Source organism: Dermacentor silvarum, chromosome 10 (genome assembly GCF_013339745.2).
Source record: "Dermacentor silvarum isolate Dsil-2018 chromosome 10, BIME_Dsil_1.4, whole genome shotgun sequence".
Classification (NCBI taxonomy): Eukaryota; Metazoa; Arthropoda; class Arachnida; order Ixodida; family Ixodidae; genus Dermacentor; species Dermacentor silvarum.
The window spans coordinates 32,410,852-32,432,496 of record NC_051163.1 but is presented as its reverse complement, the minus strand read 5'-3'; the positions used below and the strand labels follow the sequence as shown (position 1 = coordinate 32,432,496).

Here is a 21,645-nt window from a genome sequence, read left to right as displayed (position 1 = left end):
ACGAGAAATCACACGTGGCCTTAGAGAAGGGCACCTGCGACTTTTGATCTCTGAGGCTACAATGTCACGTGCTATTCAGCTGTATCAACCGCTGAATGTGACAGGCCGAAGCAGGCCGAAATCGCCGTGCGTGTGTGTTTGAATCGTTCGCATTTGTCGCGCATCACTTTGTTTATTTCTTCATATCGTAAACATTGTTCTCAAAGTCGTGTAAGGTTGCCGCGTAAGCACCCGTCGCCTAAGATGGCATCAGACCGCGTGCTCATCGCGTCGTGCGGTAAAAAATTTGAAGCCTCTCGCGAAGCGCTCCGACGTTGCTCGCGCTACTTCGATGCCATGTTCGCGTCGGGAATGAAGGAATCGTCGTGCGACGAAATCGAGATGCGAGACATCGAGCCAGACACCCTGAGAGCGCTCATCGACGTCTCCGAAGGCCGCTCGGTGAAGGTGTCGAACGACAACGTCGACTGCCTCTTGAAAGCGGGCTGCCTCTTCCAGTTCGAGCGACTGCGAAGGGATTGCACCGAGCACTTGCTTCGGACGGTCTGCCTCGACAACGCCGTCGAAACGTGGCAGAAGGGCGATGCCTTCGGCGTTCGACAGTTGTGCCGAGCCGCCCTGGTGACTCTTCTCTGGGAGTTCGAGGAGTTCGTCGAGCACGCCTCCCTCACGAGCTGTCCGTGTCCGCTGCTCGAGCGTCTACTGTCGAAGGACACGCTGAACGTGTCGAACGAAATCGTCGTGCAGGCGGCGGCAGAGAAGTGGTTGACAGCCAACTCTTGCACTGTCGAGCAAGTTATCGCGGTCGCATCGTGCGTGAGGCGCAGTCAGCTACACGAACAGGCGTCGGCGGTATGGTGTTCGTTTGTCGAGGCCTTGCTTGTCGGGCGGGACAACGCGATGGACCACTGGCGCGAATCCTTGCGAAGCAGCGCGGCGTTACCGCCACGATCGATTGTGCGGCCTGCCGTCGTCGTTTCCTGGCTCTGCAGGCAATCTCCCGAAGTTCCCAACTTGTGCGTGTACATGCCGAAGAAGAGCGACGAAGGCACCTTCTCGTTTCACTCGGCGCTGCCTACGTCGAGCCGCCCCGAACCCCTTCGAGGATTTATCGTCTGCTCCGTCGGTGCGTTCTCGAATGTTCATCGCTGTCGTCACTTTTAAATGCGGCTGCTGAGGGAAGAATGACGGGGCGATATGTTGAGGGTGTCACTATTCACTCGACAGACAATTCAGATTAGAGAGAGGGTGACGGGAAGATGGAAGCTTGAAGTGAATAAGGAATGTCGCTGAAGCCAAGCTTTCGACAAGGGGTCTTTTCTACGTCAGGGTAGCAACTGCTTTCCTTGTTTGCGTGTAGCTCAATCTGAGCAACCCGTACATAAACGCTTCGGAGAGTGCATGTGTTCATGAACGCTGCTAAGGAAAGCAGTTGCTGACCTGACGTGTCTCCACGTTGACCGCATCAGAGTGTGAGCTGTATGAACGCTGCTAAGAAAAGCAGTTGTTGCCCTGATGTGGACAAATTCCCTTGTTGAAGCGTTGACTCCATCAATGTACCTTGTTTACCATACCACTGTTAATGCTGACAGGCGAGATACATAAGTAGCGATGAGCAAACGACACAGACACTGCACCTTTTGCTCTTGTCTGTAGCACTTTTTGCCTTTGCATGATATGCCGACTTTGCCTAGCCAACAACACCATAGACTGTACTTCCCCTCATGGCTGCTGGACTTGTGTCCCTATCATAGTATTCTTTTTCTTTTGTTTTGGCTCAGAGGTATTGTGGTTAGTATGGGCATGATGCTTGCCACATGAACCCAACCCTCAAGGGTTCAGTAACAAAGAGAAGGAGAGCATACCGCATGGTGTTAAATGCAACACAATGACGTGCAGCTTCCAACCATACAGACTCCTCAGCACTTTGTACAGAGTGGTATCTTGCAGCATATTTGCTATTAGACATGTCAGGCGGCTGGCAATGAATTGAAGCTGGGCTAGTGGTTCCAGGAACTTATTTTGAAAAAAGCGAAGAAAAATATGATAGTGATAAAAAGCAGTGGGGCTGTCTCTTTCTCTCATTCAGTCGTCCTTGTCTCACTTAAATTTGCACAGTTTTCAAAGGGAAGTGAATCCCGGTGGTGAGAACTTAATGCGGCTGGTAAGATGTGTACCATTTATCAGTTGTCTAGCGTACTGAGGAAGTTTCCTAGGGGATTTTCCTGGAATTTCCTTGAGGTGAACAAGTAACCATAAACAGTTGGCGAGTTGTGAATGTCTAAGCAGAGAATGGCTTTCTAGTGTGAGATGAGGCGAAGAAAGTATGGAGAAAGAATGGACAACCTTCCCAGATTGGCACATTATCTAAATACAGAATACATAGCTGTTTACTACCTTGTGAATGGTTATTGCTCATTGTCTGCCTCGGCACTTGCAAATACTTTTTCTGAATAAGGCTGCCTATACCTGAGAGGCAGGAAATGGTCTGCAGAACGTCTGCAGAAACTATCTCGTGCTGACTGCTGAGACACACATTCGAAAACGTAACCATTCACGGTGACCATTACGTGTTTCCAACTCCAATCGCTTTCAGTGCTTGCAGTACACAAAAGCATGGCCTTTGAGATCCGCTTCCCTTACTCCTAGGGAGCAGTTACTGGGGGTGGAATTTAATTTCGTCACCCGGTAGTATTGCCAGATTGCTGTACGGTTCGACTGAGAAAATTCAATATCTTTTTTTTCTGCCGCACTGGACATGCTAAAATTTTGCCGACTTGTCGTGGGACGCCTGCGATTTAACATGCAGTGCATATTAATTCAACCTAGAAAATTAGTTGTCATGGCTCCTTTATTGCACTTTTATAGTCGCACTCGTCACGCATGCAGACCAATGCAGTCTCTTAGTAGGCATTTATTAACAATTGAGAGCTATATCCTAATGGCCTGTGAGGATTTACAAATGGAATTGGTTTTTTGAGAACAACTGTCTTGTGTGAATGCCTTTTACTTGGCAGTGCTGTCCATCCACATGTATGCATTCACTGCGTCTTACTGTTATGCCCTCTCATTATTCGTTTGTTGTCAGTTTTGCTTTTCTCACTTCCTGCTAGTGAGTTGCTCACTTGCGCCAACCAGACAGTGTATATTCAATGTATGTGTAGTATTTTGCCAACTTTCTTAGTAAGCATTTGTGCCTATCCTTGCTTTATGAATTACCATTAATGTGCAGACCTGAATTACCATTAATGTGCAGACAAACATTTGAAACATTTGAAGCCACATCCAGAAAAAAAGTTTGGACTTAACTGATATTTCGAGGTATCAGAGTTCGAGTTAACGAGGGTTTACTGTATTTCATTCTGTGAATTCTAGGGAAGGATGCCTACTTCCTCTGCGGTGAATACGGAATCGGATCCGGCCACTGGAATCGCGACGTATTTCGTTGGAACCATGTCCTGTCGAAGTGGGTTCAGGTTGCTACGCTACCAGAACCGAGGAGGCACTGCAAGGCAGTTGTCGTGGGAAACCTAATTCACCTGTACGGCGGGTTTGGCAGGTACCGGGTGCGGCTTTTCAGCGTTGACATCTATGACACAAGTACTGGTGAGTTTCGTTTCTTCTTTTAGAGATGCCAAGCGTTCTTTGGCTCTCACAAGGCACGTTGTGCTAGGTACCGGGTTCTGTATCACCTCGTTTCTGGCCTCTTCAGTAAAAGGAAAATGTGTACCATGGGATCAAACAGCGAAATTTCTGACAGCACAACAGAGGACAAGGAAAAGAGGCACAGGACAGAGCACTGAGTTACATCTAAATGCTTTAGTTACAGAAGCTGTACGTAAAAGCATGAGGACGGTTGCACATAAAAATTGGGCGGACGCTTAAGCTTCGCCTTTAAGAGTGAAACCCGATAGTGTAATTGATCCAAATCCATCACCTGTGCCTCAAGAGCGAGCGCACATCCGGCGCTTTATGCCCTAGCGGCCATTAAAACGGACCTCGAACGGCAGCAAGAAAAGGGGTTGGTGTTTGAGTTTGCGCCGTAACAGAATGATGTTTTCTCGTATATTGAAATTGCAGTCCGACGCTATCCTGTCTGTAGGTTGTGTGTCAGTCGTACTTCACAAATTTTCTGACGCATTTTACTTTTAGAAATTCAGTTCAGTAACGCTAATGCGCCACGCAGAGGGCCTCTGTGGTTCTCGTTGCGTGGTTCGGGCTGATTTTTTCTTATGGACAACGCCGCCGACACTGGATTTTCTACGACACGGGGCCCTTAATGCTGCCGCGTTAAAAAGGAAAATGATCAGCAGGGCAGATAGTAATTTTTTTTTGTCAATAGGGAGAGAGATGGAGTGCTGATGCATGTGTGTCAGCCTGTCAAAAGGCTGAAGGTTTTAAAAAGTCTTGCATACATGCTGTTCACCTCTGACAATGGGTAGCAAAATGATTGTGCAGAGAGCCTTCAAGTAAAGCTACTTGTTCACATAGGCGGTCTTTGATACATCTTCCTGTTTGCCCCAGTGTAATGTCAATTGCATGTGAGCAGGATCTTGTATACAACTTGGGCTCAGATAACATCAAACTATCATCAAAATTATGAGCATGCTCTCTTAGAATAGGGCTGTTTTATGTTTTGTTCTTGTTTAACTCTTCTGCATAATCCACCAAGTTTATCAGGGGCACTCAAAATTACCTTAACTCTGGTCTTCGCTGTGACTTTCATCATGTTATGGGACACGTGTTGTATGTACATAGGGCATAACAGCCGAATGCTATGACACTTGTGAACGTCTTTAAGCTGCTGTGAAAGAGGTCCCATGTTGGTAGAGTGCACATTGCACAATTTGCGCATAACCTGATTTGAACAAAGTTTTCATCTGGGCGATTTTTTTCATTGTGCTTCTGAAGATAAGGAGATAAGGTTTAAGATTGTGCTTTCTTTAATTATATTTTCCACCATGAGCTCTGCTATCCAGTATTGAGGGCATGCAAATAGTATATCATTTGAATACAAATAGAGAACTGTTCGTTAATTTATTTGTATTTGGTTAGGTAATTTTAAATTCAAAACCTCAAGTACTACTAATTTTGTCCAAATATACGGGACAGAATTGGTTGTTAGAGCATACTGGGAGGTTGAACTGTGCAAGGTGACTTTTTAAAGGTCTCTTTTGATTCAACTTAACTGAAAACTTATGGTTATTTCCGTAGCAGCTGCTTTGAAGAACTGGTCTTCAGTAGGCATTGTTACTGTGCTGAGGCATCAGTTAAAAAGCTCATGTGCAAAGTGTTCGGTCGTTTCCTGTTTTCTTTAGCAAATTCATATTTCGCTTGATTAGAAAACTTCGCTATTTAGTTTGATGGCGCAAAGACCCGGTCTATCCAAAACTATTCAGTCACTCCTGCTTGGTAATTTTGTGAATGCAAGGTAGCCCAAGCACACATCACTTAATACTCACTGGGGCAGATGCTCAAAAGCACCCACATGTTGCAGGCAAATCAAATTAGGGAGGACTTGAGTGGCTCTCTCCAGCTGTGATTTCTTCTGAAAGTATGTGTGTTGGTATAATGCAAAAGGTTGCAAAATTTATAGAAGGGTAATCTAAGATAATTTAGATTGATTCAGTGTTTGCCTTTGCTATTGTTTAACACAATCCACTTAAACGACCTCTCAATAGCCCATGACATTTTGAAGACATTTGAAATAAACACACATGTGCAGAATGCCATGACAATAATCTTTGAAGCAACGTTAAAACTGCACGAAAAAAACGAGGACAAGTGGAAGGAGCACACAATACACCGCTAGAGAGGACTGCCAACTTTTATTCTTGGTAATCAAAGCATGGCTATTTCAAGCATGAACCTAGGCACGTGACCACATCGTCACTCACACATGTGCCGATAACACACGTTCCTTTAACCTTCCTTCAAATAGCAACCAACTAGCCAGCAAGAATGTCCTACTAAAATAATCCTTGGCAAACATGGCACGGTTACATAGCCTAAAGAGCAAGGAATCAAACTTTGGCAGCAGATTGTTTTTTTTTTTTTCATTTCTCAAATTATTTTCAACGTTTTCCGCCACATTGTTGCCAGATATCTAAGGCCTAAATTTAATGGACTGTAAAATATCTAATAATGGTCAGATCGATAAACTATTTCCAACATTTCATTCCTTACTTTTTAGTTTGTGTAGCCATGTTGTAGAATTACTTTTCATAGTGCCATTTCTTTTTCATTGTAGCCTCAAGCAATGGAAGTGAAATTTCGATTACACTTGGAAATTATCAACCTACAACAAAACTAATTGCATAATTGAAAGCAGTGCAGAAAAATCTTGACAGGGAGTAGTAAGTTTCATTAACCTTGACAAAAAAAAAAAAATCCCGAAGAAAACACTTTAAATAGCGATGTCTTGGTAAATGCTTGCTAATACTTTCATCCGACGTCTTTAATCATTGTGCCCATCCAGGTTCGTGGCGTCGGGGAGAGACGCTCCAGGAAGAAGTTGCCGTTGACGCCAGCGCCGTCGTAAACTTGAACGACCAGGTGTGCATCATCCCGACGTGTCCGGCGGGCAGCAACGAAACGATCCGTGCCATCTGCTTCCCGATGGACATATTTAGCGTATCGCAGATCGTCGCCGTTCCGTTCAGCAGCCACAAGACAGTCATTGTGTGCAAGGGTGCGGACAGCTGGTACACCTTTCACGAACCGAGGACCTTTTCGGAATACGCAAATCCGCGGATATCGCTGCAGTCCCTTCTCTGTGGCTGCGCCCTCGGCGACGGAGTCGGCTTCTTTATGGAAAATGTCAGGACTGCAGTGTTGTACAATTTCGACACGGACGAGCAGCAGAGACTGGACACTGGCTTCGGCGATCACATGTTGGTGGAATGCTGCTTTGGACTGCCCTATTTTGACTTGACCGAGTGAGTCTGTACGTTTAAGGTAGGTTCATATAGTAACACATTGTTACCGATTCAGTCTGCAGACTAGGTGTGATGTACCTCAGTGACACCGAATTGTACAGTGAGTAGCTAGTTGGCGGTGCCCTTCTGCCCAAGGTTGTGGGTTTCAACCCCATGTCTTGCTTCGGGATGCTAAATAATGCACTAAAGAGAAAAACTAGGTGAGTTTAAAACCAAGGAACTAATCGGTCAAAACGTTATATTCATCAATAGATTGATTTATTAGAATATAGAGCAACGATCAAAGTTAAATTTTAAGATTTTGTGCCTAAACCACAGTGCCAGGTACAGCTGCCGAAAACTTTAACTTGTGTGCGCGAGCAGCGACTTTCTGTGCGCCAGCACCCTAAATTAGGAACAAACTTACAAATGACTATGCTATCTTCACAAGCTTTGTGAGCATTAGTTAACCTCGACCATTTCGCAAGTTTGTTCCATCGTAACGCACTGGACAGCCGAAAAAAAAAACGCATTTACATAAGCTAGCTAAAGATTTGGCCGGCTATACATCAGTATGACATCATGGATTTCAAAGTACTATTATTTCATATTTGGGCCTTTCGGCTCTCTAAAAGTTCTTGAAGCTTCCTAGTTTCAGCCTTTGGCTCCTTTAGTGTACGATGTAGTCCATCTTTACCGATAACAAATTAACTAGGCCCAAGCAGATGGCATCACAACTTCAAGGCACCATCGCCACCTGTCTATAATTTTTGCGCTTTTTCTGTCGTGTTAAGCCTCTTCTCCATGATAAGAGTGGCTTTTTTTATATTGTGAAAGGTTAATTTATAAATGCGGCTCAAATTATTTTTCTCTTTGCTGTCCCTTTAAACTGCCTAATTTCATTTGTTTTGTGTCCTCCAGCGTGTCGCAATTTGTTGCTGGTGAACTAGGTTTTCCTATGTCCAAGGACTGAATCTGTGATTTATGTTCCCTCGTCGTAGGTTCACATTCAGATTAAATATTCACATTTTTGTGGGGAGGGAATAATACTCTACGTAGTAACAGACTTTTATTTTATAACTTGAGTCTGTGAGGAACGTCAAAGTGTTGTCTTTTGGAAGCGATTAAGTATTTGGTGCACTTTTTCAGCACCATGAGCCTTGGTGGGAGCACACAAATGCGTAAAGCTCTGCCTCGGTTTGTTCTAATTACTGCACGCTTGTGATGGAGCTGGCTTCTTCATGAGAAATGTTAGAGCTGTAATCTTGAGCAGTACAATTCAATATGAGATAAAATTTGCAAGTCTGTGACCCACAGTACAAACAGCAAAGACATGCAGATACAAAGTAGTAACGGAAGAATCCATGTCGCAGAGCAAGATGCACAGATGTGTAAACTCGTATAATAATGTTTGTCTTTTTCCAATCTTTTCTTGCTGCACTGATATACAATCAGAATGTAGTTCCAACACCGTCCTGTTGCATCATCTTATAAGGCCGTCTCATTACTGGCCTTTTGATTCTAGCTTTTTGGTGCAGTGTGTAGACCAGACCTTTTCAACTAGAGTTCCCCAGTCATCGCTGTAATGCTCTCTGGACTGTTGTGAACGCGTGGAGCCCCCCCCCCCTCAAAAGCACCGCAGAAGCTGCAGCACATGTCTTTGTACTCGCATGCAGCATTCCAAGGAGTATGTGCTCTCACCTACTGATAAAAAGGTCTACTGAGTGTTGCGTAGATGGGAGCACCAGATATGCATAACTTGTTGGCTGATCTTTGCTCAGATTTCCCACAGAGGTATCATTTTGCAAGAATTTTAGTTTAATAATGTATCTGTGGGCATTACTTACCGGCTTCATTCAAAATGGGTGTCGTCTGGAGCGGTGCCACTCAAAACCTCTGAAATGTGAAATGGTGGCGCCATCTGTCGCGGCTATGATGAACACCGTGGTGGCCTGGCAGCCAGGAGGCTTAGTTGCAGCAAAATTTTACTTCTTTAGTGGCCTCGCGGCTGACGGCACCAATTTCAGAGTCATTGTGTATGAAACCGGCCAGTAATGCCCACAAATCGGGTATTAAACTGGAATTCTTGCAGAATGGTACTCCTGTGCTAAATTTGAGCAGAGATCAGCGAGTGGTTTAGCTAAAAGGGTCATGTTCCTAGCTTTATATCTAAGTGTGTGCATAGCTGGCACTCCTATTTATGCAACACTCATTATAGGCGGGGTTATAATTGGGCACTGGCATCTAATGACAGCCATACAGCCTGGTGTCTGCACCATCCTTTGACACTAACGTAACTGTGCAATTCCGAGTGTACTAATGACTCTTGACATACCTCGATAAAGCTGCACGTAACAAGCGACAATATTGCATTTCGTGAAAATGCTGCTTCATTTTGTTGCATTGGCATGGTCCGGCTGGCACTGTTCCTTCTTGCACTGTTCCTTCTTGCACGTTTCTAATTTTCACTGCCTGCCTTGTGTGCACAGCAGTGCAGAAATTTGTCATTAAATTGAGTGCAGAAAGAGAGTGGTGAAAGTGCAAATTCACAACCATTTTCAGAGGAGGGGCAAGTGGAGAGAGAGCGGGCATGGTAAAGGCGTGTGCACATCGTGTCACTGGGACATTAAGTGTATGTGTCAAGTGATGACCAGTAGCTTACTGGCAGTTATCCTCAGTTATCCTTGAAAAGTGTACAATCACTGCATTCTACTGGTACTACATGCAGAAGCTTGGAGGATAACAGCAACACTTGTGAAGAAACTGAGGATCATGCAAGGAGTGATGGAACAAACAAAAAATCATATGTATAACATTAGAAGGCAGGTGGTCACCTGTGAGGAGTAGAAAAAAGCAGGCAGGAATAACCAATATTCTAGGGGAGAGTACACTCAGGGAATCGACGTTATGCGAACCATTTTGCAGGCAGCTGGCTATGCAGCATTGTTTGGGGTTCCGCAAAGCATTGCCAGGTTGACCAATGTGCTTGTGTAAATCCAGTGTTTGTGTGTGTGCGACCTGAGTGCAGTGAACTAGAATTAACACGAGAGTGCGTGTTGTGTGGTAACAGGAGCAAGACGATGACGATGGTAACGACGATTGCATGATTCCTATGGGCAATCGAATTGTTGCTTTCTATTGCCCTGCTTTGGTGGGTCCAAATCTATAACCATAGCAATAATGTCGCCAAGGCAGTGCGCTAGCCAGTGACAAAAGACAAAAAAAAAAGAATAAAAAGAAATGTAAGAAATCAGAGATATGGTGGTTTCTTTTTTCCGTTTCTTCCATGGTTTAGTTGTCCTTATGGTGGCTCATTTTCATCGACAGGATTTTATTAAGCTTTCTACATCGAAACAGTAACAGTTTCTTATGATAATTTGGTCTTAAGCACTCTTTAAAGCTGCAACCACGTGCACGCAATATTCAAGTGACAGTGACAAGCACACCCTGTCGTGTTGCTGCATCGCGGCATGGAGCAACCACATGAACGCAACATCGCAAAAAAAAAAAGAGTAGCGACAGATGTACATTGTTGTGCGAATAAATGTTAACGTGCGCTCGTAAAGAAATCTCAAACGTATCATGAGGTCAACGTTTTACCTAGGTCTAGCTTTAATATGCTATCATCCCCAGTGGAATTCCGTCCCATGCCGCCAGTGTAAAATGCTGTGGTGACATGTGGTGAACAAAATTTGAAACATTTTTGCGGCTCTCGGTGCCGTCTCAGTGCCTAACAGCATCAAAACAAACGACCGATCTCAATAGTAACGGCAAGAGAGCGCCGATACTTTGTCCTCCGCTTGAGATGAGACAAAGCGATTACTGATGTGACTATTTGTTGCTGTCGTGGCAGAGGGCAAGTTGCAAGAGCAAATTCAGATCGAAGCTGGGTGGACCAAGGCGGGCTGGTTGCTGCCATGTTGTTGCGAAATCGCTGTCCCCAGCGGATGTCCCCGCCCTGACTTCTGGGACACAAGCAGTATTTTCTGGCTGGCCAGAAACCGGTGACGCAACAAGACAGCGACGGATTGCCCTCCGTGGCAGCAAGACATGTCGCTCGTCGCCGTCGCTCGAAAATCGCGTGCATGCGCTGTTGCAGTTTAGAGGGTTTTAATAGCTGTATTTATTATTTACAAGGGCCCGCCAACGCCCTTTTATGAAAGGTATGGGATGTGCCTGGTAATAAAGGATCTCCTCACAAAGTTTTCCAAAGAAAAAGTTCTCATATTCATCTGCTACAGACGAGTTATCAGCAATAAAATACTGTTGCCCACACTCTGTGCCCTTTCTTTTGTTTTGAGTTGTTTTTCCACATACAGATGTTGCCACCGCTGTATCAGTAAAATTACTTTGTTTTATTGCGACACCAATTGTATGGACAATAGAGGCGCGTTCGCGCTGTCACTGTTGGCGCTGCTACCGTGTTGCCACGGTGTCGGCACGCATTCGCGAAATCTACCCGCATCCGTGGCCCGCACGTGATAAGTTAGGTTTTTTGGAGATGCTCGGTGCGTTTGGCTGCAATAGTGACAAAGTCAGGCGGACTTGCTATCAAGCTCTGCTCATTCGGCTCTGCCGGAACCGGGGCAATGCTCAAACTTGCGCTGCTGGCATGGGTGTTGTGCACACACTCATTAGCGTCCCATGCTGAGCAGCTGCATGCATACCGCACGTTCTGCGTAGACTGGTCTGAGCGGAATGGACAGTGAACGTCAAACTGAATCCTTTCATTAGGCACTGACAAACAGCCACAGTGTTCGCGCACCGTCGAGGTGCAATGCCTGTAACACCATTGCTGGTGTTCCCACACTGTGCCAGCGTTGCGACGTCTGCCATGGCAGCCGTCACGCATGTGCTGCATGACACCACGTTGTCTCATCGTATTCTCATCTGCCGGAGTTGGTGCTTAGACGTTACGCCTGAAGAAAGCTGGCCAACGCAACTCGTTCGACAGGTGTGCCCAAGCACAGATGTGCACATACCACAAAGAATTCATGTCCATATTTGTACCGATGACATACAATCTTTATTATTTCTTCACATGTTCGACAAATGAACAGCCCTCCTGTAGCGTGACTTCGCAATAAATAAAATTGCAAGAGGGGAGGAAGGGGATCATTGTTTTCGTCGCGCAAGAAGGCGTATATATAGTTTGAGAAAGAAAAATGAGCTTTTACTTCACTTTTCAGCACTTTGTTTCGCCAGCATTTCTTGTTTCTTTGTAACCTGCTGAAACTATTCGTGGCCTTTGTCTCTTGATTCTAAAAGTGCCAATGGTGATACGCACATTATACTTTTTGTGGTCTTTATCGCTTATATGCTCTTTATGAATGACTTCATCAGTTTGAAATCTGAAACCCCCTGTTCACTGTCCTAATCATTGTGACTGCAATGAGTTGAGCTAATTTTTGTGACAGCGTTGCTTTTGAATTTTCAGCTAGGACGCCTCCTATATCCAAGAGTTGGCACAGGCACAATGCACTATGTTTGAGAACTGAAGACATTTGATGTCATGCAAATAAGAAAGCTATTTTACAGGAAACTGTTTCTTCAACTTCATCACCATTGTGATTATCAAACTAAATGTAGGTTGGTGATGACGTTGAAGAGCTGCTGCCGTAAAACTTTATCCGGTAATGTTTTGTGGCATCATGCGGAAGAGGTGTTTTTGAAAGTGCTGGATCACTGGGATAAAACTCATTTTGCTCACTAAGTGTCATTCACATCCAGCACGTGATGAAAACGCGACGAAGGGTGTTCGACGTGATCCTAACTGGGGTCTTCGTGACGCATGAAGCGCACGGTGGTGTTGTCTGCGCCGCCTCTGCGTGACCGGAAGTAGTTGAATGCGGTGTAACCTGCTGCGCCGAGCACGAGACCGAGGATGAGCATGCCGAAGAGCAAGCCGCCGAGTCCTCCTGAAAGGACAAGAAAACAACATGCCAATTTGTAAGCATAAGTTCAAACATGAATTCCGAAACTATACGTCAGTGTGTGGTTTCGTTTACAGGTTCACCTGCATTTATGTGGCTACAAAACGTACACTTTGGACTACCCCATGCATAGAAACTGTCTGCAGAGTGATTATACGTCAAATTTTCATGCTATTATGGCTAAAGGGCGTTCTGGTAAGTTATTTCCTGCTTGCACGTTTCAATATCATCGTAATTACTGCTAAAGAAATGTGTTGTTTTATATCGGTTCATATTTTCACAGTGTTTCGGGCCTCCATGCACAAATCAAGGTGCAGACCACATCTCGGACCATTTTCCTGGAATACACTCTGAACGCCACCTCGGATGGCGTTCCGAGTATCTTCTGGGAAAATGAAGTGAAAGTCCGAACAGAGGCTGGATGAAGTCAATTCAGCCATTGAGTGTTATTTTAATGCATGTAAGGTGGCACAGTTCTTCTTTTGTTTCACAATTTCATGCATATTAGCTTAATCCTGTAGGGGTCAGTCCATATGGATAAGATAGCAAGACAGTACATTAATATGAATAAATCGATTGATTCTTGCGCTATTTGCGTGTCTCTGTAGTAGCTGTAAATATTATGCTGCATTTTAAGGACTGCTCTAAAAATCGAAATCCTTGTAATAAAGTGACACGTGGCTAATTTGGTAAACGAAAACAACCGCAAGTTACAACACGAAGTCAGCCCTCGTTACGAATTATGAAAGTATGCCAGTTTGTTATTGTAATCATTATTACTACAGATTGGAAAGTTGCACAGGCTGCAGCATAGAGAATATATTCTGTTGTCTGGAAATGTTGCACATTACTGCCGCTTTTTCTGTTAACCTCAGTAAAATTACAACTCAACTGTAACAGCTCATGATCACGTGTGGTGATCCTGCTCATGGGTTTCCTCATAAGAATGGTCTTTTCTTTTTTGCCTTTTTTTTTTTGAGAGTAGTCGTTTAAGCATGGCTTCGGATTCAAGTAAATGTGCAGTGCTGGTAGCCACAGCTTACAGGTTTTATTAGGATTTGCCACGTACTGCCTCGATATAATATGAAAGGGAACAAGTAAATTGCTCTCAAAATGCTGTAGTATCTAAACAGACATTTCCAGCACAGAAGTGCTTACGTTAGTTGCATGTTAAAATCTCACATTTGAATTCACGCATCACAAGCAATTGTTCCTTAAAAAAAAATCCTACTGGTATTGCTCCCTGCATATACGTATTCTGTATTGACATGTACATTTCATTAGACTATTTTCGTCATATTCATTGCTGACTGCCGCCTGCTCGACTCGGTATCATCGAAGACAGCTGACCCACCTGAGGTGTATCCAGTGGCTTGTGCAGAAAACGCCTGCTTCTTGTTGAAGTGGATGAAGTCGTTTATGTGGTCTTGCTCTGCAATGGATGTAAAATGCAATTTTGCACGTCTTCACTAGCCACTGTTAGCAGCCGCACAATTTTTTTTTTCAGATTAAATATAAATTGCGAATAGCTGGAGCACATAACTACAGAAATAGCTAGAGCTACAGCGATAGCTAGAGCTACAGCGATAGCTAGACTGTTATAACGCTCTCTGTGACTCGCATTGCACGCAGACACCCGAAGTTCAGTTGCTCGAATGGTTTAGCGCCGACCATCCTCGCTGCTTCAGTTCAGTAGTATCCTCATCTGTTGCCATACTTACGACGGCGCTTACAGTTCCCATCGTTACGGCCTCATTTACGGTCGAGCAAATGTTCGCAATGTAACGCGGTTTACAAAGGGGCGGAACCACTGAAGGTGGGCTTCGCCTCAGAAAGCCTAATAATGTGGAGAAGCCTGATTTACAGTTCGTAGGAGCACCCAATGTGAAAAATTGGCTGTAGGCCGGGCGGCAAGCTAGCAACTTGCCCTCAAAGCGCGTTTTCTCACTTGTCCAAATATATATATTACCGCGTGACCACCCAGCTTCCCACACCCATACTTTCTTTTCCACTTTGACACTCCTAATGCTAACGCATTAAAAAACTTCGTAGATGTATGCCAATCCGAGAAACTCGTACATTTAGCACAGCGAAGCTGTAACAAGATAGTTCTCGCACACTTCGGAAGTACTAGTGTCCTGTTTTGACTTGACACCTACAACTGATACGAACTGATAACATGGACGTATTCTGCGACGATCCACTTCGGCGATACTATCGCCTTGGCCGTCAGGCGCGCGCTGATTGGCTGGTTGAGCAAAATTGGGTGAGCTGATTGGCTGGTTGACCACTATGTCATCCGATTTTGCTCAACCAGCCAATCAGCGCGTGCCTGATGGCCAAGGCGGTAGTATTGCTGAAGTGGATCGTCGCAGAATACCTCCCCAGGCACGCCGCCGTCGGCCTTCGCCGCATGAAAACCGTTGGGGAACTCCACTTAACCCTTTTAGACGCTGTGCACACGATTGTGTGTACACCAAGATAGCGCATCAACAGCAAAAACACTGATGAGAGCAATGATATTTAAAATGCGTCACATACATCTTGAAACACGTATAATTGGAATTGTGCTGCAATTTTGAATAACATGTGCAAAATGTTTAATTAAGATGAGTGGGAAGGTAGACGGCTGGGTGTTTTTACTGGGTGTAACTATGTTGTATGGTAGCGCGTTCACTTTCGTAGTTTTTCACAATGCCATGCACCAGACACAATTTTCAAGTGGCCGCGGATAAGTGCTTTTCAAGCTTTTCAAAACAGGAAATAGTTTATGCTCTCATATTTGATGTTCCTGCAGTGAGTTATCGCGTGCAGTCCACATTGTGTAAATTTGACAAAACTCACTAAAGAAATGAAAAATTATCTTTTCTGCAGCTTTACACTTTCTATGATTCTGAAGATGCAAGAAATTTGGTGAAAGCAAGTTTTCAATCAACGGGATACCGTTGCGTCCGAAAGGGTTTAAGTATAGCTTCGCTGTAAAAAAACAAACAAACTGGAACGGTGTCGTGAAAGAAAGGACACTCACGGAAGTAGAAGAAGCAGTCCTTGCTCGGCTGGAACTTGACGTCCTTGTTGGTCCCCATCTCGTCGATGGAGTGGGCGTTCAGCACGCACTTCCGGTCGGGTCCGTCATCGGCGGGACAGAAGTTGAACGACCTGCAGCGGCCGCTCGGGTCCAGGGTGCACTGCTTGGCGCAGTCCTCGAAGCTGATGAGCGTCACGGTGACCGAGTCCGGGGCCACAAGCTCCCCTTTGGCGCCCTCCCAGTAGTCGGCCGAGAACTTTTCTGCGCGTTCAGGGAGACAAAAGTGAACGCGGGTTACGCGCAATGTGAACGCGCAATGTGAACGCGCAAAGGTGAACGCGGTTAGACTTCGTGAACGCGGGTTACGCGCAAGCGTGTGGAAGCCACGAACATGCACAGCGAGCACCGTGGCGTCGAAGCACAAACGCAACGGGTGCGAACGCAGCAAGTCTCTTCTCCACCTCCAGGCGTCTTCCTCCTCCGGCGCTTGTTTCCCTCGCGGCGACAAGCATAATCTCGCTGATTTGACAGACGGGGCATCTACACTTGCAAGTAAAAAAAAATGACTTTCACTTAAGTATCCTTACGTGATTTGAATGCGAAAGCCACCTTAATCCACTTTATTCCACATTAATCCACTTTAATTCACCTTAATTCACTTACTTACCTTAAGTCACCCTACTCTAACTCGTTCTAACTTTAATCGACGTACCAACTTACAAGGCGCTGATGACGATTTTTCCTGCCACTCGTTGCGGACGACGCCGGCTTTTCTGCCTCATGGGACATTAATGCTTTCGTATTAAAAAAAAAGAGGGGGGGGGGGGTAGATGCCAAATCCACGATGAAGCACGCCGTAGTGGGAAGGGGGGGGGGGGCCCTGGATTAATTTTTACCACCTGGGGTTCTTTAACTTGCATCCAATGCACGGTACAGGAGTGTTTTCCGCATTTCGCCTACCATCGAAATGCGACAGCCGTGGTCGGGATTCGATCCCGCGCCTTCGGGCTTAGCAGCGCAATGTGAAAGCTACGTCACTACGTCGGGTAGACGCGTGGCCAGAGAGAAACGTTCGATTAGATCGTCGCTAATTATAAAAGTGATACACTAAATAGCGTGCCTTAGCAACCGCCGTTGAACGCGATTGACTGAAACGCCGCCGGCGACGCTTGAACGCCCTTTGCAGCCGCTGTCATAGGGAGCCTACATGCAACGCCGTTTTAGGGTGGTGACAGCCTTTGTAAGGGTACTTGCCGCCGCCAACTAAATTGACGGGTTAAATCTGGGGCACAAAATGGCGAAAGACCAGCCGACAGACCACATTTCCCGCAAACCTTGGTGACGTGAAATTAATTAACTTCTTTTAATAAACTTTGGCCTCAGCAGCCACAGACAAATGGCGCGTCTGAGCGCCGTACACGGCACGTCTACGTTTTAGTTAAACAGACTAGTAAGGACAGTCTTTATTAGCAGCACACTCCGAAAAGCACCCTTTATATATTATGTACAACTGGAAGGCACCGCCAATGCTTAATGCAGTTCACATTCTTGGCGTGAGATAATCCTACCACGAGCACGCCATCGTGCCTTATAAATTGTTGCTTTATATGTGTCGCACGACGTGTAATAGAAAAGTAAGTTTGATGTGGTAAAAGTAAAGGGAAAAGGCAACTAGTATTTAAAGATGTATGCAGGTTTCCTTTGCGCATTGGCGCAAAACTAAATTGAAAAAATTTGATAGATCACGTGCCAGCATGAGTGCATCAGAGCGTGACAAAAAAGGCAGAAAGACTGGGGACCAAAATGGCTACCCACCAAATTTGGCGGCAAATAGCGGTCGAAATGTTGGTGTTGTCACCACCCTAAAACGGCGTTGCATGTAGGCTCCCTACGCTGTCAGAGTACGCAGCGCCCTCTAACTCCTTTTACGATAGCCTAACCTAACCTATCGTGGGCGACACGCAAAGGCAATAATCCTCTCGACGTGACATCAGAGCGTCGCCGGCGGCGTTACAGCCAATGACGTTCAACCGCGGTTGCTAAGAAAATATGCACTGCCGGCATACGTGAGTGTGACGTATCAAAATTCAGTGCGTAAACTTGCTCGCACCTGGGCCGTTTTGGCCCAGTAACACTTCTCATACTTGTCAAGTTCAGTCTTTGGCTGAACTTAGCTTAGACTTTTCATCCTAGCTTCCCGTGACGTCACGGATTTTGACAGCGTGTGCTCGGGTTAACATTTACTTATAGTTACTTAGTTATAGTAAATTATATAGTTAATATCTTCGGTGATGAATTAAGGACCGCATTGCAATCTAAAAGGGTGAAAAACTCCACATAGCAGCTTTTGACATCCTTTTCGGTATGAGAATGTTGCAACTACAAGAAAAATACTGGGCCTCTTCGATTATCCGTCTCTGACAGTCCCGGACTGTCCGAGAAGCTGCACACGCAATGCTCATTGACTGAAAGCACTGCTGCGGGCAGTCCGGGACTGCCAGGGACGGATAATCGAAGAGGCCCTTTGAAGTTCGTAACGTCACATGCACTAGCTGTGGGTTTTCAACACGAAAAGGGCTGGAAGCTTGAGCTTAATTTATCTGGTAAAAATAAACGTATTCTTCCAGCCAAATTTTAATGGCAATAATGTTTTGGCACAATAATTTACCAGTCGGAACTGATTTTAGTGTGTGCTCGCTCGTGTCCCTTGGAACAAGCACGTTTAACCACCGCGATAGCTGAATGGCTGCGGCGTTCTTCTGCCGAACACGAGGTGGCGGGTTCTGTGGCGTCTCGCATAGCTACAGCGTTGTTGTAGAGCGCAGCTCTAGGCGCCCGTTCCTACGTTGAGCGTCGGCGTAACTGAACGATCGAGCACAGCGAAGGATGAAAGAGCGAATGCGGAGCGCAGCGGGGGATGAAAGACGGCGATAGCGAAGAGAGCGCTAGAAGGAAAGCGGAGGAAGCCATTTTGAAGCACCACCAGATGGCGCTCACGTCCGCGGCAGTGGCGGCGCCGGCCGTGAGGGAAAAAAAAGAAGCAGAAAGCTCGCCTTCGAGCGCCGCGCGTCGCGGCTCTGCCAGTCGCAGGTGCGGTGATGCCTCAGTATAGCGCGAAATGAAAACACGTATAGAGCTGCGCTCAAATTTCGCATTAGGGAGTATCGTAACCGTCGGTGAATATTTTTTTGGACTTTCAAAGCACTCGAATCGACAAGCACCGGTCGTGCTGGTGAGAACAGGTGGACACGAGACTCACGGGCGTAGTGCGAGCAGGCCTCGGTGTCGTTGACGAGGTCCTCGGGCCGGATGTCGAGGAAGTGCTTCTCGTGCAGCACGCAGTGCTTGGTGCCCGGGCAGTACTCGAACCCGCGACATCGGACGAGCTTGTCGTGCTTGCACAGCTGCGCGCACTGGTTCTCGTCGGGCACGTTGTCCTTGGACAGGGCTCCGCCCACGCGACTCACGGTGCCCGGGAACTTCTCGTACATGTTGATGTAGGAGCCTGTTTGTGGTAGGATGAGAGCTCTTTTACTACGGGAGCGAACACCACGAGGGCGCAATGGGAGGCACTGCTGTCCAGCTCGGCCCTCGACGACCAGCTCAAGCTGATCCAGAGAGCAGAGAAGATGGCAAGAGCCAGCGGAGCCCTGGACTAGGGGCCCCGACCATTAGCGATGCCCCATTGGGGCAAGACAAAACTATCTTTGGATTAAAGTTTATCTATCTATCTATCTATCTATCTATCTATCTATCTATCTATCTATCTATCTATCTATCTATTTTACTACGGGCACTTAAAAGCCAACTGCAACGAATTTCGACTTTGGCTCAATTGATTATAGATGATTATAGTTTGATTATAGATTATAGACACACACACTACCGAAGCAATCGTGGTAAATCTCGGGGTTGGTAACTGTTTAATTTTCTTATTAGCGGGAGTCTTTATTAAAGGACCTTTAGAGGCCTACTGCAACGAAATTTCACTTTGTCTGAATTGGTTATAATAGAGTAGCATATGTAGTACTGAAGAAATCTTGGCAAAGCTACAGGGATAATTGCCTAACTTTCTCATTAGCAGCCTTTAAATAGCACCTGAGTAGGTGGCGCGTGCACATGGTGCATGGTTAGCGGATATAAATTTAAAGCTCGCGTGGATTTGTTATAGTGTGTACTAGAAGTTCGCAAAAGTCCTTCCTATTCACAAATTTGTAATATGTTTCACAGTGGTGTATAATATATCGATTTTGCCCGCCTTAGATGTATTATTAAATGCAGTTCGCAGAATTGTGATATCCTTTTTCATTGCTTAGTCGTAAACTTCATAGTTTCGTTTTTCTAAATATTGCAATTTTCAAGAATTTTTATGAAAAAAAATAGAGGGCTCAAATAAAAAAAAAATATCCGCTTCCCTTACTTACTAGATTTTAACTTTCTTCTTTTAAATGTAACAAACCTCGTCAAGTTCGGCGTAGTGGTTGCCGAGAAAAATGACCTATCCTTTCCCATGTACAGTCAACCACAAATTTTGCGAAACGCGAGATTTGAGAAAAAAAAAGCTAAATATCTGCGCAGCCTTACAACGCAGCCTATAGCATTCGCATTTACAGCCTCTACCAGTATATGTGAACAACATTTTGATGTTCGGTTTTACCGACTACTGTTACAGGCTGCTCGGAAATTGGACGTTTTCTGAGATCCCGTGGTCCGTAAACTTTTTTTGGTTGACGCTATTTAGTTAAGAAGCCCCGAGCTGAAGCTTTCTCTTAAAGACATGTCAGGGGTTATCTTACTGCGTGAAACCTTTCTTTTTGAAAACTTAGCATGTCTTGATGTAAAACTATTGAAGGTGCAATGACACACGTATACCTCCGGCGTATTTTTTTTTCTTTCGTTTTTTTTTTCGACCTTCCGAATTTCGGGAATTCGCCTGTAGAGCCTGGGCAGCGCCTCCTCTATTTTTTAAATGCCAGTGCAATCGCTCGTTCCGCAATGGGAGCCGTTGGTCCGCCTTAGTTCAGTGAGTTGCCGCGATGTGACGCTACCCAGAGGATACGACTGATTGCGTCTCGCGTGCGTCTGTCAGGATTACTTCCTCCGACTTCCATCGTGAGGCGCCACCCAGAGGGTACTCTTCCCCACGACCGTAAAGCAGGCGCGAACGCTAGCCGACGGGGAAGAGTAGGAAAGGACAATCGGAGAGGGTGGTGAACCGTTGGATCGGCCGCATCTGGCTGGCATTGAAAAAAAAAAATAGAGGAGGCGCTGGTTTGGGCGGACCCAGATTCGAATAACTAGGGTATGGTCTATGGTCTCTGATGATGAAGTTAGGAAATTTGCAGGCGCAAGTTGGAATCGGCTATAGCGCAAGACAGGAGTAACTGAAGCTCGCAGGGAGAGGCCTTCGTCATGCAGTGGTCATAAAAATAGGCTGATGATGATGGTCTACTTAAGGTCCCCTATGTAGACCACTTACGTGCGTAGACGTCGCATCGCGTGTCGGTGGCCAGGCTCTTCTTGGCGGCCGCCTCGTCGTCGCGGATGTAGACGGACGACAGCCGGCAGTCCTTGGTGGCGGCGCAGTACGAAAAGGAGGTGCACTCGATGCCGGTCTCGGTGATGCAGTTGCGGTAGCACTGCTGCACCGAGGTGATCTCCGAGCTGCCGTCCAGCATGACCGCCTTCGTGGTCGTGTCCACGTCCATGGACAGCACCTTTTCCGGGAACGCCACGTCGTACAAGCCGCCCGCGTGGTTCGCTGCGC

At 45.9% G+C, this 21,645-nt stretch overlaps 2 protein-coding genes across 2 annotated transcripts in view; one reads left to right on the top strand and one right to left on the bottom strand.

Annotated features, from left to right (window-relative positions):
* The first annotated feature begins 51 nt into the window (after positions 1-51).
* On the top strand, positions 52-11,430 carry LOC119466041 (kelch-like protein 10). Its single transcript, XM_037726534.2, has 3 exons — positions 52-1,126; positions 3,376-3,606; positions 6,479-11,430. Exons 1-3 carry the CDS (start codon positions 244-246, stop codon positions 6,940-6,942), a joined length of 1,578 nt encoding a protein of 525 aa, XP_037582462.1. The 5' UTR covers positions 52-243; the 3' UTR covers positions 6,943-11,430.
* A 488-nt stretch (positions 11,431-11,918) lies between these two features.
* Positions 11,919-21,645, bottom strand: part of LOC119466036 (uncharacterized) — a 53,607-nt gene continuing 43,880 nt past the window's right edge. Inside the window, exons 20-24 of the mRNA XM_037726528.2 lie at positions 21,358-21,639; positions 19,138-19,383; positions 15,879-16,139; positions 14,205-14,282; positions 11,919-12,835 (exon numbers count right to left, since the gene is read on the bottom strand). Of these exons, the coding sequence (XP_037582456.1) occupies positions 12,687-12,835; positions 14,205-14,282; positions 15,879-16,139; positions 19,138-19,383; positions 21,358-21,639 (1,016 nt within the window). The 3' untranslated portion in view covers positions 11,919-12,686. The remainder of the gene's footprint in view (positions 12,836-14,204; positions 14,283-15,878; positions 16,140-19,137; positions 19,384-21,357; positions 21,640-21,645) is intronic.